The sequence below is a fragment of the Vombatus ursinus genome, unplaced genomic scaffold, assembly GCF_900497805.2.
Source record: "Vombatus ursinus unplaced genomic scaffold, bare-nosed wombat genome assembly UNPS02014924.1, whole genome shotgun sequence".
Taxonomy (NCBI): Eukaryota; Metazoa; Chordata; class Mammalia; order Diprotodontia; family Vombatidae; genus Vombatus; species Vombatus ursinus.
Window position 1 is genome coordinate 4,014,616 of NW_020954702.1, and position 22,087 is coordinate 4,036,702.

Here is a 22,087-nt window from a genome sequence, read left to right on the forward strand (position 1 = left end):
TATCTATCTATCTATCTATCTATCTATCTATCTATCTATCTATCTATATCTATATCTATATATAGATATAGATATATACACATACATATAATTTTTTCCCTCCAACTACCCTAATACTGACAAAGGTCTCATGAGTTACAAATATCATCTTTCCATACAGGAATGTAAATAGTTCAACCTTAATAAGTCTCTTAATGATTTCTCTTTCCTTGTTTACTTCTTCATATTCCACTTGAGTCTTGTATTTGAAAGTCAAATTTTCTATTCAGCTCTGGTCTTTTCATCAGGATGCTTCAAAGTCCTCTATTTCACTGAATGACCATTTTTTCCCCTGAAGGATTATACTCAATTTTGCTGAGTAGGTGATTTTTGACTGTAATCCTATCTCCTTTGCCCTCCAAAATATTATATTTCATGCCCTCCTATCCCTTAATGTAGAAGGTGCTAAATCTTGTGTTATCCTGATTGTGTTTCCACAATACTTGAATTGTTTTTTTCTGGCTGCTTGCAATATTTTCTCTTTGACTTGGGTACTCTGGAATTTGGGTACAATATTCCTAGTTTTCCTTTGGGGATCTCTCTCAGGAGGAGACCGGTGGATTCTTTCAATTTCTATTTTGCCCTCTGGTTCTAAAATATCAAGGCAATTTTCCTTGATCATTTCTTGAAAGATGATGTCTAGGATCTTTTTTTGATCATGGCTTTCAGATAGTCCAATAATTTTTAAATTATCTCTCCTGGACTCCTATCTTTCTCTCTCCTATCTTTCCAGGTCAGTTGTTTTTCCAATGAGATATTTCACATTGTTTTCTAATTTTTCATACTTTTGGATTTGTTTTACAGTATCTTGATTTCTCATAAAGTCACTAGCTTCCAATTGCTCTATTCTAATTTTTAAGAAGGTATTTTCTTCACTAAGTTTTTGGACTTCCTTTTCCATTTGGCCAATTTTGCTTTTTAGGGCATTCTTCTCCTCATTGGCTTTTTGGACCTCTTTTGCCATTTGGGTTAGGCTAGTTTTAAAGGTATTATTTTCTTCAGTATTTTTTTGGATCTCCTTTAGCAAGCTGTTGACTTGTTTTTCATGATTTTCTTGCATCACTCTTATTTCTCTTCCCAGTTTTTCCTCTACTTCTCTTACTTGCTTCTCAAAATCCTTTTCAAGCTCTTCCAAAGCCTGGGACTGATTCATATTTTTATTGGAGGCTTTGGATGTAGGAGCTTTGACTTTGTTGTCTTCTTCTGGTTGTATGTTTTGATCTTCTTTGTTACCAAAAAAAGATTCTATGGTCTGACTCATTTTGTGAGGTTTGCTCACGATCCCAGTCAATTACTTGAGCTATAAACTCTTTGTTAAGGTAGAGGTCTGCTTCCAATGTGGAGAATGTACTGTCCCAAGCTTCAGGGGTTTTGTGTAGCTGTTTTCAGCAATACTTTTAGGGACCTGTAAATTTTCAGTTCTTCCAAGGTACTATGATCAAGGGCAAGGTGTTTACTCCTTTCCTGACCTGTGCTCTGGTCTATGAGTGACCACAAGCACTCTTTTCTGTCTTGGAACTGTGAGGAGGATTTCATCTCCACCACCACTACATGCTCCACCATGCCAGCACTCCTCCTCAGCCCAGGACTGCCACCCAGAACTGTGACCCAGATCCAAGCATGGACAAAGCAAGAGAATCCTGCACCAGCAAAGAGATCCCTGCAATCCCAGCCACTCAATTCCCCCTCAGTCTGTGGGCCAGAAGCTCAGGAAACATTCACAGCCCTGGGACCGCGCTTGGGAACTAGGGCTGAGACCTAGCTTCTCTCTCTCACCACAGAAACAGACTTTTCCCACTGACCTTCTAAGTTGTCTTTGGCATTTGTGGGTTGAGAAGTCTGGAAACCACCACAGCTGCCCCCGATTCACTCCCCTGAGGCCTGCTCCAGGTTCGCTGAGACCTGCGCACCCACATCAAACTGAGTTCCTCTCCCCGACCTGCGCAATATTCCTTTCTGAACAACCATCCAAGTTGTCTTGGGCTGAAAATTTGTTTCACTCTGTCTTTCTGTGGGTTCTGCTGCTTTAGAATTTGTTTAGAGCCATCTTTTTTTACAGGTATTTGAAGGGGTTTGGGGGAGAGCTCAAGGAAGTCACTGCTTTCACATCGTCATCTTGGCTCCAATAATTTTTAACATTCATTTTTAAAACTTTGAGTTCCAAATTCTATCCCTTCCTCCCTCCCCACCAACCCTCATTGTGAAGCCAAGCAATTCAATATAGGTTATACATGTGTAGTCTTGCAAAACACTTCCATAATAGTCATGTTGTGAAAGACTAACTATATTTCTCTCTATCCTATCCCACCCCACTCCCGTCTATTCTATTCTCTCCTTTGACCCTGTCCCTCCTCAAAAGTGTTTGCTTCTGATTACCCCCTCCCCCAGTCTGCTCTCCCTTCTATCATCCACCCCTGTATTATTCCCTGCACACCCCTATTTTCCTGTAGGGTGAGTTATTTATTTCTTTAAAGAGCACTTCATAATTGAATCTGTTCAAGTATTTTCTCCTTTGGTAGATTAATCCCCAAGTATTTTACTAATTTGATAGTTATGTTGAATGGTTCCCTTTCTATTATTGTCTCTTGAGTTTTGTCATTATCATATAGAAATACTATTGATTAGGGGGAATTTATTTTTGTAGATTACAACTTTGCTGAATTTATTGTCTCAAATAATATCCTCTCTCTATTAGTTCTTAGTAAACTATCAAGTGATTGTCAAAGAAGGATGGCTTTATTTTCTTCTTACCCATCTTCATGCCTTTAATTTCATTCTCTTATCTTGGGGCTGGTATTTGAGCCCAGATCTTCAAATTCCAAATCCAATACTCTTTCTGATCATTCCTCTGTGCCACACTGTCTCAAATATATGTTCAGCATATTTTCTTCTCTAGTAAAAAGAAATCTTGAAGATAAATAAATCATACTAATTAACTGTTCAGGCAGAGAATAGAACCTATTTCATTCACCAGTCTACCCAGATGGTATGCTATTATTAAAAGCTGCTTAATTCTCTAATTTTCTGGAAATTGGTTATTATTTGTCTATTGTTGTTTGTTCTTTTTGACAGATTAATATTAGAATTAGCATATTAGCAGTGCCTAGACTTTCTGTTTCAGTTTGTGGAAGAACAAATGCATGAAATTAAACTGTGTGAAATTTATTAGTTGGCTTTTTCTTATATAAAACCTTTCATTTACCACAACTCTACCTCTCAAATGCAGATGCTTCCCAAAGAAGTATATTTTCATTTGAAGTATATATGACCCTTAAAGATTTTAATGAGCATAGTTTTGAAACGTGAATGATATGTAATTTGAAAGACAATTTGAAATATACATGGCATGAGGACTAAATATATCATTATTTATTTGTGTTCTGTTACAAGAAACAGTGTCTAAATTCCAGTGATCTCAATTATCATTGGCCCATATGATTTCTAAGGTTTCTTCCAACTCTAAATCTTACAATCTGTTCATTGTAAACAGAAGGATTATTTTGTGGCTTTGGAATGTACATTATATATTCTCCATTTACCACTCTCAAAAATATCCTAACCTTGTTCAAGATCCTTCTTTTTAGTAATTAGACTACTATGAAAAGTAGCAGTTAGAAAACTTTTGAGTCTTAGATGTGATAATAAAGTAATTCCTCACCTCTCCCTGCCCACACATAACTTTTCTATCTTTGTTCATGATATTACTTAGTCTCTCAGCCTTAAAAACTTAGAGTCACCTTTGAATCTTTATTCTCTCCTCTTACATATCCACTTAGCTGTCTATTCCAATAATTTCTACCTTTCCAATATGTTTTGGGCACCTCTTCTTTACCCTCACCTAAATATACTCAGGTCATGGTACTCATCTCATCTAAACTATCATAATCCCCTCCTAGCAATTTTTCTTGCAACTAGTCTATCCACTGTCTAATCCATTTTGAATGCCATTGCCAGAATAATCTTCTGAATGCACTGCTATGATCATTTCACTCATTTATCAAAAAAAGTATGAGTATATGTATCTGATCATTTAACACCTTCTGCAATCTGGATCCAACCCAGTTGCCCAACTTTATTTTGAATTGCTTCCCTTCATGTAGTCTATATTCCAAAACTAGATTACTCTATATCTCCTGGTCTTGTTCTACACCTCATTGCCTTTGACATCTGGAGTATCTTTTGTTAACTTTCTAACTAAACAATAAGATCTATCATTTTTCTAAAATACTGTAAGTATTATTAGTACATTTTAATTCAGAATTCTTTGAACTCGGTACACTGGACAAAGCTCCAATTGCCCCACTCTTATTGTAGCTCAGCAGCTTTGTTATATATATGTTTAAATTCCCCAGGATCTACAGTTTGGTTCATTGATTAATGTTCAACTGAATTATACAGTACTAAGTATCATGTTGGCTGGAATACATTACAGGGTCTATCTAAAGGCCCATGATATGAAAATGCTTATTATTTTTTTAACTGACAGAGAAAGCATGAATAATTTAAAATATGCAACTGCTTTTTAAATATCCAAGAGCAAAATTTGTGATTTGTAATGTTATAGTAGTAGCATAGCTGAAAATGTGGAGATTCTAAGAAAGAATTTATGAAGGGGTTCACATATTTTTGTCCATTATAACACAAACAAGCAAACAAGAATCACATCTTCAGTGCTCCTGAAAGTCAGGAGTTACTGAGAATGTATTTTCACCTACTAAGAAAGAAAAAAAGATATCCTGATTGTCTCAAAATATCAAATGTGTGATTAAAACTCAAAATAAAAGAAGAGCAAGTGATTTTCATAAAATGATTACATATTAGAAATTTGGAATTTATCACTGAAATGGCTATTGGGCATAAATAGTATATATATACACACATATATATATATACACACACATATATATATATATATATGTTTTAAATATTTTTTTGGCAATTGAGGTTAAATGACTTGCCCAGGGTCACACAGCTAGTAAGTGTCAAGTGTTTGGTCTGAGGTCAGATTTGAACTCAGGTCCTCCTGACTTCAGAGCCAATGCTCTATCCACTGTGCCACCTAGTTGCCCCAATAGTATATATTTAAACTGCCCAAATTGAATAAGCAGTTTCTATAAATTGAATAACTAATGAATAACTAGTTGAATAAGCAGCTTTGGCATGGGGGTAGGAGAAGGGGGGACCTCAAATCTTATAGGCACTAATTGTGCAATTTTTTTTTGTTGTTCAGTCATTTCAGTCATGTCCAACTCTTCATGACCCCATTAGGGGTTTTCTTGGCAAGAATATTGGAATAGTTTGCCATTTCCTTCTCCAGCTCATTTTACAGATGAGAAGACTTAGGCAAATGGGGTTAAGTGACTTGCCAGTGACACATAGTTACTAAGTGCCTGAGACCAGATTTGAACTCATGAATATGAGTCTTTCTGACTCCAGACCTGGCACTCTCTCCACTGTGCTACCTAGCTATCCCACTTATGCAATACTTTGGCTTTATAAACCAGAAATTCTTAGTTTTTGTTTTTTGGGGTTTTTTTTCCTAACCAACTAAATTAATTCAATTAATTCAGTTAATTAATTGTATTAACTATCTTTTTGAGGGATAGGTATAGTATGGGGCAATTCTATGACTTTCCCCATCTCAGTATTTACTTCATGCTGTCTGAATTCCCTTCCTCCTTTCCTAGGGTTATCTAAATCCTGCCCATTCTCTTTGGTTGACTCAAATCTCATAATATTTTCTCTGACCATCTCAGACCATGTAGATATTGCTATTTTTGAACTTCTATTGTTTTAGGGGTTAGTTTTATATCCCCTATTACATAATAAGGTTTTTTCTGTATCTTTAATGGTTCTAGAGACATAGTTTGTATAGATTACTGTCTGTTGACTGAATAGATACATTATTTTCTATTAGCATAGTCATTTTTATACAAATAGTCATGCTAAAATAATTTTTATTTTAAGTGGTATTTCCTTTCAGTTTTCTTAACAGACTATTTTATCATAGGCATTGTGAATATAAACTTTTGAATGTCAGTTCTTCAAATATTTTTTGAAAATACTTTAATTAGTGTAGTACAACAAAATCTTATATTATCTCAGTTGTTGGAAAGGTCACCAAAGTTCATCTAGTCTAACTTTTAAAAACATAAGACTAACTTCTGAAAACTCCTTGACCAATGGACATCCAAATCTCTACCCAATGACTTTTGGTGAGAGAGAATCTTTCTATCACCTGAAACAATTTATTCCACTTTTGGACAACTTTAAGTTTTAGAAAAATTTTCATTACATTGAACCAAAATTGACCTCTCTGCAAATTCACCCATTGCTCCTTGTGTTCTTCTAGGAGAAGAAGAAAAACTAGTCTAAATCAGTTCTACATGACTGACACATAGGGGAATAGCATAGCCTAGACTTGTGATCTTATCGTATTGAGGAACACCAGTGTCAAAAGTCCTTCCACAAATGTTGATAACAATTCAACCAAAACTCCCAATTGCCTGAGGTGTTGAGAGTTTAATGGATTTAACCATGGTCATAAAGAGCATGTCTTAGAGGTAGAACTTGAACCAGGTCTTCCTGATTCTAAAGTAGGCACTGTTGCCTCACTGACTCTCATTCTATATAACAATCCTTCAAAAACTTGAGAGGTATCACTCATTCCCCCTAATTCCTTCTACAGGTTTAAGAGAGTGCTCTAGATAACTCTTGAAGTATCATCTTTTTAACTTGGTACTAACAATGTCTTAGAATATTAGCATTCCTGTTTAACTCTGTACATAGGCATAAGTTAGCAATCTGGTTATTATTGAAGAGTATTGTAGAAGGTGGCTACAACTTCACCTTCATTCTTTTTGTAAAGCTAGAGGTTCTAGATAGGTGTTGATTTCATCTCTAGCTATTTTGAGTATTATCTTTTCTTTCCTATTTAGGCTCCAAAGAAACACTTGCAAAATGGCATTATTCGAGGCTACCAGATAGGTTACCGGGAATATAGCACAGGAGGCAACTTCCAGTTCAACATTATCAGCATTGATACCACTGGAGACAGTGAAATTTATACTCTTGACAACCTAAATAAATTCACTCAGTATGGCCTTGTGGTACAGGCATGCAACCAGGCTGGAACAGGACCTTCTTCTCAGGAAATCATTACTACTACCCTAGAGGATGGTATGTGTTTCTAGTTGTTTGGCTGTTACAGGCCAGTATTAAAGTTTATTGTTTTTCTTCCCTAAAGAGAAACAAGTATTTTTGTCTCATCTTACTGTTTTATTTAAGTACCAACTTAGTTTTTCTCCTGTGCTTATACCTATTGTGTTTATGTTGATTTCTCAGCAAGAAAAATAACTTCATATTATTGACAAAGGAGTATGTAATTGGGTAGATGTCTTATTTCACTCAGAGTTACATTGTGGTTTGGTCACAACTCTGACACTACTTGTTTACAAAAGCAAAATTATTTCTCTCTTTGAGTTGCTCCATTTCATTTAACATGCAAGATTTGGGTCTTCTCAAGTGAAGTTCTGTGTCTCTTCCTTTTACTAAAAGTGGTTAGCTAGAATGTAAGAAAATAATCTGCTCTAAGAACACTCCATGTCCATTTTAAAAGAGAGTTTTTGATAACTGTTTTATAAAATAATTCCTTTTTTCTAAGACTTCATAGAGCATACTTCACAAGATGCATCTCCCTCTGATGTTCAGGAAATACTAATTCAGCTAATAGAGGGAGATCAAATCATAAATAGTAAAATAGAATTTGAATATAAGGTACTAAAATGTGATATAAAACTTTTAAATTTATTGAGTATCTGGAAACATTAGTTAGTGCTGTATTCTGAAGACATAATTTTAGGGATGATACCTGTTGAGGAAACTTCCTCTACCAATGCAGGTGGACCCTTTTCTGAAATTTATGATCTTAGAAAGTTGCCTGAGAATTTAAATGACTTGTCCAGTGTCACACAACCAGTGTCAGTATGTGTCAGAGGCTGGGATTGAATCCTGGCTTGATGGCTAGTTCTCTATCCATTCTATCATACTATGTCAACATTGAGGCACAAAATGACATGTACAGGCTAATAATATCAATAAGTAGGTGTTTGATATTAAAGGGGATAAATAGCTAGTTATTTTGAGCCTATAATTACCTCAGTATATAATTAACCATGTGTGCCCTAATTTTGAGAGGTAAAACAACTGTTTATATCAAAATGACCAGAAATGGTATTTGTAGAAGAGGAATTCCTATTAATAAGGATATTAAAATTTTTTCCCTTCCTTTTACCTTCACTAGTTTATAAAGCATACTTAATGTACATTGGGTTTAATATGTGGCTTATTTTACTAACATACACATTTAAATAAACAATTTTGCTACATTTCCTGGAAAAATATAAAGTGTTAATGTCAAAAACACAATATGATATGGGAAATAAGATAATTACTTCTAATGGTAGGGGGGAAATAATTCTAGATCTTTGAGGTATCTCCAATAAAGTGACACTTATTGGAAATTCCTAATCGCCCAGCTAATTTCTCTTTCCAACAAAACATATGTACAAACTGACAGCAAAGAAAACAACAATCCATATGATATGAGGATGAAGTTTATTTTTATCAAGATTTTTTTGAGGGGGTGGGATAAGAGTATGAATTCTTGAAGTATACTACAGCAAAATATGGACTGTATACCACAAAAGATGAGTGTCAAAAATACTAAATTACAATATTAAGGTCTTATATATTAGTCTCAAATTCACTTCAACTGATAAGAAGAATAATGGCCTTCTGAAAAATAAAGCAGGTAAGAAGTATAGAGATAATAACAATCAGGCATACACTTGTGTGATAACAATATGAAAACCATTTTATATAGGTTTGAGAATGGGTGTTTGTGCTGGAGAATAATGACAACATTTTCATCTTTATCTTTAGAATATAGTTTATTCTTTTTTTTATTTTAATTTCAGTGCCCAGTTACCCTCCAGAGAATGTCCAAGCCATAGCTACATCACCAGAAACCATATCCATAACCTGGTCAACACTTGCCAAAGAAGCCTTGAATGGAATTCTCCAAGGATTCAGGGTGATATACTGGGCCAATCTCTTGGATGGAGGTAAGAGAATGTGACTAGGATATTGAAGTTGTTACAAAGAGAACTCATATAATTTGTAGACCAAGTCAAATTAAACACGTCAACAAGCATTTAAGTAACAATGTGTAAGACACTGTTAATATTTCTATTTAGAGAATCATGTCATCCATTGCCTCTATTGGGGTTTTTTTTTTTGCACTAAAAATGTGAAACTCTTAGTTTCACGTCTTTTGTATGTCTTTCAATCCATGTTTGAATTTCCTTTCAGTGTTTTTTTTTTATTTTATTGGTGTCTTTTTTTTACATTAGCAAAATTTTCCCTTCTCTACTTCTCTCAGAGAGCCATACAATATAAAAAATAATAATTTTTAAAAGGAGAAAAATTAGCAAAAATAATACATTGAAAAAATCTAAAAAGATGTGCGATGTATCCCACTCATGGTCCTCTCACCTCTCCATAGGGATAGGGTGAAGGTGTCTTCTTTGGAGCCAGGCTTATTCTTTATAATTTTGCAACATTTACTTTTGATTGTTTTCTGGTGGATCTTTTTGTTTACATTGGCCTACTCATATACATTGCTTCTTGACTCTGCTTACTTGGCTCTGCATCAGTTCACGAAAATTCCTGGACAAGTCACAACTTCTGCCTGTCTCAGTTTCCTCATCTGTAAAATAGAAATAATAATTGCACTTACCTTCCAGAAAGAATAAACAAGATATTTGTAAAACACTTTGCAAATCTTAAAGTGCTATATGGATTGCTATTATTGTTATTGTTATTATTATTATTATTATCCTAACAATTGAATTGCAAAGTCAAAAGATATGGGAATTTTAGCCACTTCATTTGTGTAATTCCAAATTGCTTTCCAAAACAGTTATATGGCTCCATCAATAATGCACTAGAGCAGTAATTCTCCAAAGACGTCTGGGCACCCTGAAACTTTTTCATGGGGTGCACAATTTAAAAACTCTTTTCATAATAACAAGACATTCTAATTTTTAGTAAGGTAAACATTGATAGATATAACCACCATAAAACCAAAGCTCTTTGTGGCAGGGGCAACACAATTTTGAAGAGTATGAAGGGATCCTGAGACCAAAAAATTTAAGAATCACTGCACTAGTGTCCCTGTATTCCAACAATCCCTCCAAAACTGACAGTTCTCATCTTTGTTTATCTTTGTCAATTTGCAGGATATGAGGTGATACTGTTGTTTTAATTTTTATTTCTCTTATTAATGATTTGGAGCATTCTTTCAAATGGTTGTTAATAATTTGAAATTCTTTTGAGATTTGTTTTTTCATATCCTTTACTTATCTATTGGGATGTAGTTTTTGGTTTAAGATAGATAATACATATTCACAATACAAAATACATTTTTACATATATATTACAAATATATATTACATTTTATATATTACATTTTTACATATATATGAACAAAAAGTTCCTAAGAATTGCAAATTATTAACAGATAGATGAAATAATTTTTCCGATTACTAATAAAAAGAGAAAAGCAAATCAAAACAACTCCAAAGTTTCATTTCATGTACAGAAAATTGGGAAAGATAATAAAATATTGGAATAGTCAATGTTAGAAAGGATATAGGAAGATAACAGCATTGTTGGTAGAACTGTGAATCAGTACAATTATTTTAGAAATGTTACATGGTCAATACCTTCTCACTCTTCTGGGTGGAAGTTGCTCCCCCCTCTGACTCCCATTCTTGTGAGGTAAGATACTATTCACAGAGACCCAGTACTGTCAGAAGTATATAAACACCAAATCCCTACAGATTATACCCATTTTATAATATTTCTATCACCCCATTGGAGTGTTCTTCATTGGGACACTCTCCCTTCACTAACTTGAGATTCCCCACTTTCTTGTCCACTGTTTCCATCCCTCCCTGTGCCACCTCACCGATTCTTCTATATATCTTTTTTTTTCTTTTTTAGAGAATATAGGAATTCTTTTCCTTTCATTGTTGACCATTTGCTTGATTAGAATACATCACAAAACCCCCTCCATATTTTTCCTCGTTTCTCAACATTATGTGCCCTCCCACTCTATAGTTTAGTCCCACAAATATATTGATTTATCTGTGGGGGTATTTTGAGTCCTTAGTAACTCCAGCCTATTTTACCATCACCATTTCTCTATTAAATTTCTGCTTTCCCCTTTGCCTCCTTGTGTACTCTTAGAAGGACATCTCTTAATGCCTCCTCTGTTATTATGTTGCTATTGCTGTTACTACTGCTGCTGTTGTTAACTTCATAGATATCTTTCTCTCAAAAATTTGGTTTTATTTTTCCTGGAGTTACTTATTTTGTTTCCTGTCCCTTCCTTGGTTGCTCATTTTATTTATCTTTACTGCCTTTTCATTGTTGTGAGTTTGAGGAGGTGTGAAGTGGAGTTTGCAAAAAAAACTAACCTGGTCAGATCTGTTTTTCTTTATAGGAATGTTTCAAATGCTTTTGTAAAAAATTGTATGTCCATCTTTTTATTAATGATTAGGCTCAAGTTTACAGGGTTGCAAAGATCATCTTGGGTTGCATTTTGAGTTCTTTTGCTTTAAAGAACACAATAGCCTATTTCTGGAAAGTATAGAATAGTCTTATGTTATTTTAATTTTCTTTCCTTAATTTTTGAAGGTATTTCTCCTGGGTGGTTATAGAATTTATTGTTTGTCATTGGAGTCGCTGTATTTAATTGCTATGTGTTGGAGTTTTCTAGCATAGTGGGGTTTTTTAATTGGTTATTTTATATTTTTCATATATATGTGTTGGTCTGTCTTTTTGTCTGTCTCTCTGTTCCTTTCTCTGTCTCTGTCTTTCTTAGTTTTAATCTTTGATTTCATATTGAGACTATCCAGTATATCAGGAACTCTTTTCACTCCTACCCCTTAACTCTCTGGTTGCGGTGGTAAACTTAGAATACTCATTGTTGCTCATTGCTACTTCCTCTTTCCCTCTACCATCATCTCTCAATAACCTCTCCTCCTTTGAAGTTCAGTCGATCTATATTTATCACCCAATTAAGGTTCTAGTAACTCTTATCTGTTGATCTCCAGGACACTCTCTTTCCCTCTTCAATGATTTCAGTGTCAGACTTACAGTTTTTCTGTACTCCCCAATTCCTGTCTTCAAACCAGAGGACATCAAAACATATAGAAACTCCCCCCTAAAATGCTCATTTCCTATTTTCTCATATTTCTGATGACCACCCTTCCTTAGCCATGCACAGAGATTATTGTGACTTAGATCTTGCCATTACCAACAAACATACCACTTTTGTGTTCATGAACCCCAAAATTTCTTTATCTGATCATAATCTACTGTCATTTCACTTTTATCTCTGCCTTGCAACTCTCAAACCTGTTCTTTCTCACCATTACCTCAAATCTCTCTATTTCTCAGTTCTTTCTCAGGCCATCTGCACTTACTACATTCTACATCCATCTCCATCACCCATCCAACTCTTGTTGAACTGGTTCAACTCTACATTATACTCTTCATTTGAGTCCTTGGAACACTTACCCTTTCACAGTCACCCTGAAAAACTTCAGCAGAGGGAGTTTCTATACCAGTGAAATCATGGTCCTTGAAGTAATGAAGAAAGGATCTTATAGAATGGGCCATATACATCACATATCCATATGTTAGTGAAAAGACTGATTCAAATAATAAATAATAGAAAACATTTAATTTCCAGTCTTTTTTAAAGTGCTTGAATTGTATATCACTTTCACTTTTCTTAAATTACATAAGATAACGTAGCATAGAGGAAGATATTTTTATGTTCTAACTTTGAGTACAAATGGCTTTTACAATAGTTCTGAAAGTGAAGCATTTTTGTTAAAACAAAATTTCAGACTCCTTGTCATTTCATCAATTTAAGCTAAGTAAGTCTCTTTTGGTAACCAGTGTTTATCAAGTGACCTTGTGGCTTTAAAAGTCACAAAAATTTAAAAGAAGATGGGTGCTTTAAAATAGGTTTCAAGCAGATTTAATAAAGAACTTGTAGAAGCTTCATAATGAGTACATTTCTAAGCCTTTGTTGTTGTTGTTTGTCCTTCATTCTCAAAGAGGACCATGACATCAGGGAGGTGATGCCATGACTTGCAGGTGAATTGAATTTAAGTAAGACAAGGCTGTACAAGGTCACTAGCCTCACTTTCTCCTCTGCAGCCATCTGGGTCCAGTGGTGAGATATTAAATGATGAACCCTTTGAAGATTCATATTTTTAAAAGATGCATTGGAGCAAGTAGATCATACATCTCTTACAGCTATGGGTAGGAGGTACCTTCTTAATCAAACAGGATAGAATTACAAAAGATGAAATATATGTCTTTGATTATCTGAAACTGAAATTTTCTGCACAAAAATAATATACCAAGGATAAGAAAGAAGTGATTGAATGGGGGGAAAACTTTGTATCAGATTTCTCTGATAAGAGTTTAGTATCTAAGATATATAAGCAATTAACACACATGCATATATATATGTATATACACACACATATGTGTATATACACACATAAAATCACATGCAGAAATGTTCCAAATTAGTAATAGTAAGAGAAATGTAAATCAAAACAATCCTGAGGTTTCACATCACAACTTCTCATTTTAAACTCAATTTGACAAAAGATGGGAATAATCAGTGTTAGACAGGTTGTGGGAAGAAAGGTAAACTGATACATTGTTGGCAAAGTTGTGGATCAGTGTAACCATTTTAGAAGGCAATTTAGAATTAAACAAATGAAGTGGCTAAAACAATACCCTTAGACCTAATGATTCAACAACTAAGCCTTAACCCAAGGAAGCAACTGATAAGTAGAAAGTACCCACGGACACCAAAATATATATAGCACTACTTCTTGTGTTAACAAATAATTGGAAGCTACAGCCTCTCAAATGGATTGGGGAATGGCTAAACAAACAAGAAATATTATGATGTAAGAAATAATAAATGTAAAATTTTTAACATGTAATTGGGGGAAAATAAAATATTACATATAAACATGATGAATGTGAGGAATACAAAGATGCATGGAAATATTACATGAACAGATGAAGACTGAAGTAAATAGAGCAAAGAAAACCATATATAATGTGTGTGTGTGTGTGTGTGTATACACACACATATATATGCAGTGACTAAATGGAAATTAAAAAAAACAACCACATACATAAAAAATCAAAAGTGAATATTGCAAAATTATAAAGAACAAGCATGGTTACAAAGAAGACACCCTCTTCCTTCTTTGCACACTTGGGCGTTCCAAAATTGTATATTCAACATATTTTCAGACTTTCTTGAAGTATTGATAAGTTATACTGGCTTTTTTCCCTTTCTTTTTCATTCTGTATCTTTTTTTAAAAATACTGTTTATTATATGAGATGGCTCTCTGGGGTGGTTAGCAGGGATAGATAATGGAGGAATTTCAATGACATAAAGAGACACCTATAAAATTACTTTTAAAATGAAAAACTAATGTATTGTGGCAATACCAATTCCATTTGAACCATAACTGTTTATTGTCCCCTCAGGCAATTACAACAGAGATATGGTCCAAGCATAGAATATTGTATTGAAATTGGTTTGTTAACACTCAACTTTGAAATCAATGCTCTATTTTTTATGGCCATTTTTTTCTGCCAGGTGTTCTGAGGCAATTGGTATGCGAATTCTCTTTTCCAAATTGCTACATGGCACTCATCATTATCTAATGAATGTGCATTACCCCTTCTATGTAATTTAAGTGTGTGACAGGTGGATATATTCTCTATACAACTAGACAGTAAGTACAAAGAAGGGCAAAAATAGTGTTGCCAGTAACAATAGCATGCATGATTGTGTTTTGTTTTTCTTCTTCCCCAGAGCTGGGAGAGATTAAAAATGTTACTACTACACAGCCTTCCCTGGAGCTAGATGGGCTAGAGAAATATACCAACTACAGCATTCAGGTGTTGGCATTTACCAGAGCTGGAGATGGGGTCAGAAGCGAACAGATATTCACTCGCACCAAAGAGGATGGTGAGGACTTTCAACTGCTGGATAGCTAAATATGTTTTGTGGTTTGTGAAGCAATCAATATTTGTTTTTAGAAGCCAGATGTCAGATGAGGCTCTTGTTGAGCTCCTGAAGCACAAACTTGAGACCGCCTCCAGAAAGGCAACATAAGACAACTTCACCTCCATTAACCATGTTATTCCTTATGTTGCCTCCCCAAAAACCAGCTCTGCTCTCAAACATGATAGGGAAAATTCAAGAACATTAGCTTCCTGTTTTGCAATTATTTTTATTCACCTTATTTCCCCGCTTTGTCTTTAGAATTTTCTCTAACATTTGGCAATAATTAATTTTTTAAAAGTTGTAATACTTTTATAGGGGCTTATCTCTTCTTCTTATACCTTTAGTTACTGTGTTAGCTACTAATATGAAAGGTGCAGTTCCAAAGATGAATATACATGACCAAGGTCTAAGTTATTTTTTTCTTTATTTTAAGTGAATCATTTTAGCATATGTGTATTTTCAAAGCCATTGTTTTATATTGCTTTTTATTCTAAAATAATCTATGAAGATTCAGTAAATAGAAAAATTAAAGCTCTTTTCTTCAAACCTTTAACTCTTAATCTTGCTTTTTAACTATGTCACTATTTCCAGAGCACATAGAAATCACATCTGACATTTTTTTTATATTTTTTAAATAATGTCTCCATTAAAGCTCTTCTCTAATGAATAATAATAAAATCAAGGTAATGTTATGTTTGGTTTTTTTTTTTTTTTAGGCAATTGGGGTTAAGTGACTTGCCCAGGGTTACACAGCTAGTAAGTGTCAAGTGTTTGGTCTGAGGCCAGATTTGAACTCAGGTTCTCCTGACTTCAGGGCTGGTGCTCTATCCACTGTGCCAAGTAGCTGCCCCCTATGTTCTTTTTTAAAAGCCATGTCATTAGGCATAAGCTAAGGCCTACCAAGTTGGAAAGGCTTCTAATATTGAACTAGAAATAGCCTGTTAGAGCCTATCTTTGGTACTTCTGTTTTATATATCATTTGGTAGATGCATGTTTACAAATACATCTTATTTTGTAATGGAAAAAATATCAAGTTCATCTCTGATGTTATTTTTTTCAGTTTATGGAAAAATAGTGACTTTGACATAGATGTACTACATTGTGCTGGATCTATAATATGTACATATATCATAAATAATATATTATATATGTGCATACATATATATGTAAAGAGATTTTGTTATAGTTTTTAGCAAGCAAAAAAAGTATTAGTCAAAATATTGTCATAGGCCCACTAGAGAATCACAGAGTTAGAATGGAAATTAGGAGGCCCTCTAGTCTAACCAATATCTGAACAAGAATACTTTGTATAACATACTAACAAGTGATTATATATCTTTTTCTTAAAAACCTCTAGGGAAGGGGAACCCATTACATCCAGAAATGGTCTTTTTATATTTATATGACTCTAACCATTGGAACAGTTTTTCTTACAAGGAAATATTTACTAAGTGATTTAGTTTTTGTGCTCCTGGGAATAAGGCTTCTTGAGTAATGTGGCCTTAGTTCTCTGAGGACCAGTTATGGTGAAGCTAAACTCAGAGATGGTCATCTCTAGAAGATTATGTACAAGGTAATAAATTTACGTGGCCACAACAAAGTATGAAGATTATCTAGGTAGGCATGGAATCTATGCTTCATAGTGGAAAGAGCACTCACATTGATAAAATCACAGATCTTCGAAGGTATTGAAGTAATCTAAACAAGTACATACTCTACTATATCACACTTGCTGTTACTCTCTTACCTTTCTGAGGAAGGCAATGTAAAATAACTATCTCACTCATTATATAGAGAATTCTTTGTTGCCGAATTGATGCTGGTCATGAAAACTTTCCATATCTGTTCATGGGTCCCCAAAATGCAGGCTCATATTGTAGAACTGATGATTAAAAGTTAATATAATTCTTTTCAGTATTTACTCCATTTCCTTATTTACTTTATTACTTTTTTATATTATAAATCCATTGGGGAAGGGCTAATTCACAAATATGAAGGTACTAGTACAATGCTGGTTTGTGAAGTAAGTTTTGCCTAATTTCAAAGACAATAACATGATTAATATTGATAAGGTCAGTATGCTACTTGATCCTACTCACCTATTATTTGTGAATTTTCTGTGTCTTATGTTTTGCGGAGACAAGAGTCTCCTCAAAAATACAATTTCTATACCCCATTATGAAAGGATGGTGAACCTAGAATCTCAAAAACTGTCAGCCAAGCACAGGTCTGTGCAGGTTCCACTATATGCCACTATGCACCACATGGCTGCCATGCAAATCTCTGTCGCACTTTAGCTAATTATCAAATTAAATTCTTTGGAGACAATAGAATTCCATAGTTTATATCCACATAATATCATCAAAAGATTTTTAAACTAGTTTGAGACAGCTAGGGTGGTACAGTGGATAGAGTACTGAACTTAGAGTCAACAAGATTTGAATTTTGTCTTACCTTGCACAAGGCACTTAGCCACTTAGTCTCAGTTTCCTCATCTATAAAATGGAGATAATAGCACCTACCTCAAGGGGTTGTTGTAAGAATCAAATGAGATGATATACATAAAGCATGTTACAAACCTTAAAATACTATATGAATTCTAGATGTGGTTGTTGTTGTTATCATTTTAGGAAAATCCTAGTGTGGATATTTACCCTCCCAATAGAGATAAACAATTTGCCCTTGCCCCCAAATTGTCTTAGTGAATAGTCTAGAGCACTAAGAGGTTAATCCCTTACCTAAGGTCACCAGCTAGTATTCATCAGTGGTAGGACTTGAACCTAATTCTTCCTGGCTCCAAGACCAACTCCCTTTTCAATGTGTAACGCTGCCTGTTACAATAAGAATCATGGTGTTTAAAAACCAAAAAGACACAGGAGATGTTCCAAGAAGGTATTTGAGTTTATTAAAAGAATCATGTGACTTCCCAAAGACAATCCAGCCTATTTTTCTCTTGCTATTCACTTCACTTAAGCAGTACCTGCTTAAGAAACACGTACTATTGGATTTGTTCTATAAGAATGAGGTACATATTGTAAAGCATAGCCAATGTATTCTTTGTTGTTACTTCATTTTACTTCATTTTTTAAAGAGTTAAAGACATTGAAAATAAATGGAAGGGTATTTCACAAGTTCTCCTGGAAAGATAAATAAATGAGTTGATGGAGTTGGTTATCATGTGCTCAAAAGTTACAAGTAACACTATCTCATGGAATACTTGGTAATCTCTTTTTATAGAAATTATGATGAGCCAGAGGGGGAAAACACCATAAAGATAATTAAAATATATATGGCCACATCTATTACATAGCATGAAGTAGAGAATTATATGAAGAATTTGGCCACTTCTGCCAAAACAAGTCAACCAAAAATAGATCTTTGGTGACTTCAATGCTAATGTCACCCATGATTCAAGGTCCACTGAAAATTCTTGACACACAAAAAAACCAGATCCAATTCTGGAACATGACCAAAAGAAACTTAGTTTCTTTCTGTTACCCCCTTTTTTTGCGTAGTCCACAACAGACTCCAAATGTAATTTTGACATAGTTTCTCTCTAGCATTTCTGAATGTGGATGAACAAAGTTCGTAGTTCCTATGTAAGGTATTCAAGGTAATAAATTCATGCAATATACCACAGCTTTGATTTCTTCCCACAGAAATTACAAAGATGTTACAGGATAATATGGTACAGATAAAGAAAACACAGAAGGCACTCAAGAAAGCTCATAAGACACGTGAGCAAATACAGGAAAAATGTAACAGATTCAAACACCCCCATGGAACTGACCTCCCCATGGACCTGCATGTCCAAACCTGTCGCTGTAATTGTGTGGCTTGTCTAGGCCCAGGTCTCATTCATTGCTCCTCCAGCTGTAGGGGCTACATGTATGATATTTCCTTTCCCCAATAAGTAATGCTGCTCAAAATTTCCTCTTTTTTCTCTGAAAAGTCTGATCCTTGTACTCTTGATTTGAGGATCACATTTGAAGCAAATTCCAAGGCTTTCACTGCCTATGAAATCTCCTTTTCCTGTCTAGCAGGCTAAATTCTGGAATAACCCTCTCTAGGAACCCAAAATTCTCCCTGCTTTACACAGGAAGTAGTGTCTCAGGTCTGTTTCTACCATGCGTTTTTGTATGAAATCTATTAATTGCCCAATTGCTACCATTTCTTGAACTGAGAACATCTGCTTTCAGGAAAAAGTCCAAACTCATGTCCACTTCTGACATTCTTCTATTGAAATTGTCATCAATTGCTTATTCCTTCACCTAACATGGCACAGAAGTGTAAGTGGAAAGGGACCACCACCACCACCACCACAATAAAAGAGTCCTGTAACTCCTGAATTCCAGCAAGACAAACATCTTAAAGGCTACCTCATTTACTGGAAAACAACAAAGAAACCAATAAGGGGTTGTCAACTGTCAACATAGCAAAGCCCACGCTCAATGAGAGAGAAATATGACATCTACACCCATATCCAAAACCCCTTTATACACAGACACACAACACACATATACACATACACAAAGACGGGCACAGTGAAGTCTAGAGAAATAGATGTTAGGCTTCTGTGGTTGAACATTCAGAAATAAGGGAAGCCAAAGTCTTACAAACTTCTCAGAAGTCTCCCACCTAATGTACTGAATACATCCCCCCTTCCTGCCCCAGAAGACAGCTGAAATATATCAGGCATGTCAAGAATTGAACAAAACAAAAAATGAAACTCACTCAGACAGTACTTCTGCAATGGTATTTCATTTCTATGGTAGCTGACAGGTCCCAGGAAATTTCTACAATGGGAAACAATATTTAGAGACATAGGGAAGAGGTGAGATCTCTGAGTAGTAGTATAAGGCTTTGTCCCCTATTTGTTTTTCATTTTATCCTTGGTTATTTTCGCTACTGAGAGCAAACAACATCAAAGCACTACAGTCAGACTGAAGATCCTTGCCAACCTGACAGGTGAGTGGCAGCAGACTTTGGAAGTCAGACTCTAGTATTGCTGACTGTTTGTGGTGAGACTGGAAAGAGGAGAGGCAAGATTTTTAGCCAAACAAAATGGCCAAGAAGCACCAAAGGCTCAAACAGTGCCAAGACCAGTGTTATGCAAGTAGGGGCTGAAATGAGAGGAAGACTAGAGATCTAGACCAATTGTGAAGATTGGAAGATTGGTAAATAATGGCAGAGAGACTTGGGCCCAGGACAAGGGCACTTTCCATCTTTCCATCTCCAGGTGAGTGCAGATCAAAAATTACTCTGACTGCACTGGTGAATTATAGAGTTATCAGGGAGAAGTTTCAATTGGGTGGAAGTCTTTATGTGAGGAATGCTTTAAAATTCTGCTTTTATTTTTGCCATGTTTAATAAACTATGCAGATATAGTATGTTGATTACCTGTGTTGTATGAATGGGGAATAGTCCTTTCATAGAGGAAATTCCATATATACTATGGGAGGAGGGGTGTGAAGTCATAGATTTGCTATTTAAAATAATCCTGAGTAATATTTTGTATCATCCCACAATCTAAATTCAGAACCTTCACAGCATGGGCTTTACCTTACCCTATTTCCTGTAGCAGTTCAACTTAATGGTATGATAGGCTCTCACACATGTATACTTACTTCTCTACTGGCTTGATAACCTAGATACACACCTCTTTCTTGCATATGACAAACTACCCTTCTGTAGGCAATACACAAACACCTTTGGACCATTTACACTACTTCAGTGCTCCTGGTAGCACAAACATAGTGTACACACAGCCTATAGGTGTCATATAAAACTGTATCTTAACAGCCAGGAAATTACTAATAATTTATGTGGTGGTCATTTCTGATAAAATGTTTACATGCAGTCTGTTGACTCCTTGGAGCAATAGACAAAAGAAATTTCAAACTAGTAGAAAAGATGAGAAAGCAACATTGCATGTTTAAGGAGGTTGAGGGAGCACCAGACTGAGACTTCAGCAAAAGCTGAAGGTCTGAAGAGGCTGAGAGACTGAAGCTTTGAAAAATAGAAAGCCTTTGGATGCAAAATAAACATTCCCTACCCTAGAAAGAATGTAAAGCTTAATTATCTTAAATACCTTAATTACCTATCAAGAGACAATGAACTTGTCTGCTGGACCCAGATTGCATTCACATCTCTTTCCCTAACCATTCACTTTGCCAAAGATTTCCTAGGGGGTATGGGAGGTGAAAAAAAAACCAGTCACCTTAAGGAAAAATGGAATTGTTTATAGAGAAATGGTCTTTTGGGTGAAGAATAACTAGCAGAAAAAGTGAGGCATGCTCCACTATTTCCTACCCAGAAATAACTAACAACCTCACAGCTGAGCCTCTTAGTGAATCAAAGTGAAGAAGCCTGTGTCAATCCGAAATTGTTTGTTGCCTTAGCTCAAGAGCTCCAGCTATACTCTAAGTGGAATGCAGTACCCCTTAGACTAGTCAATAACTGAAGGTAAAAAAAAAAAAAAGACTACAGGTATTCATTGAACAGAGAGACCAGTATATCAAAATATCCAGCAAAAATGGCATGCTAATAATAGCCTAGTAGCAGAGGAGCTTGCCTAACCATTTGGAAGCCACTATCAAGTGGCTTGCCCAGTGCTGTAGAGCAGCTACCTACCCAGCCATGGAATGTGGATAGGAAAAGAGACAGTGACCTGTCTGACTCAGACCAGTAGAATGGCCCGTCTAGCAGCGACATGCTCTGAAAGGAGGGAGCCAAGCTAAGTCACTTGAGACACCATGCATTGTAAAGAGACAGCTCAGGTGAATAGCAGAGCAACTTATAGTGAACTTGTTGAGGTCTTTTGGGAGAAAGAATAATGAAGACTAATTCTAAATGAA

The 22,087-nt window shown here is 35.2% G+C and overlaps 1 protein-coding gene across 1 annotated transcript in view; it reads left to right on the forward strand.

Annotated features, from left to right (window-relative positions):
• DSCAM (DS cell adhesion molecule) overlaps positions 1 to 22,087 on the forward strand; it is a 778,395-nt gene that overhangs the window by 630,782 nt on the left and 125,526 nt on the right. The window contains exons 17-19 of the mRNA XM_027843631.1: positions 6,978 to 7,218; positions 9,018 to 9,164; positions 15,036 to 15,191. Of these exons, the coding sequence (XP_027699432.1) occupies positions 6,978 to 7,218; positions 9,018 to 9,164; positions 15,036 to 15,191 (544 nt within the window). The remainder of the gene's footprint in view (positions 1 to 6,977; positions 7,219 to 9,017; positions 9,165 to 15,035; positions 15,192 to 22,087) is intronic.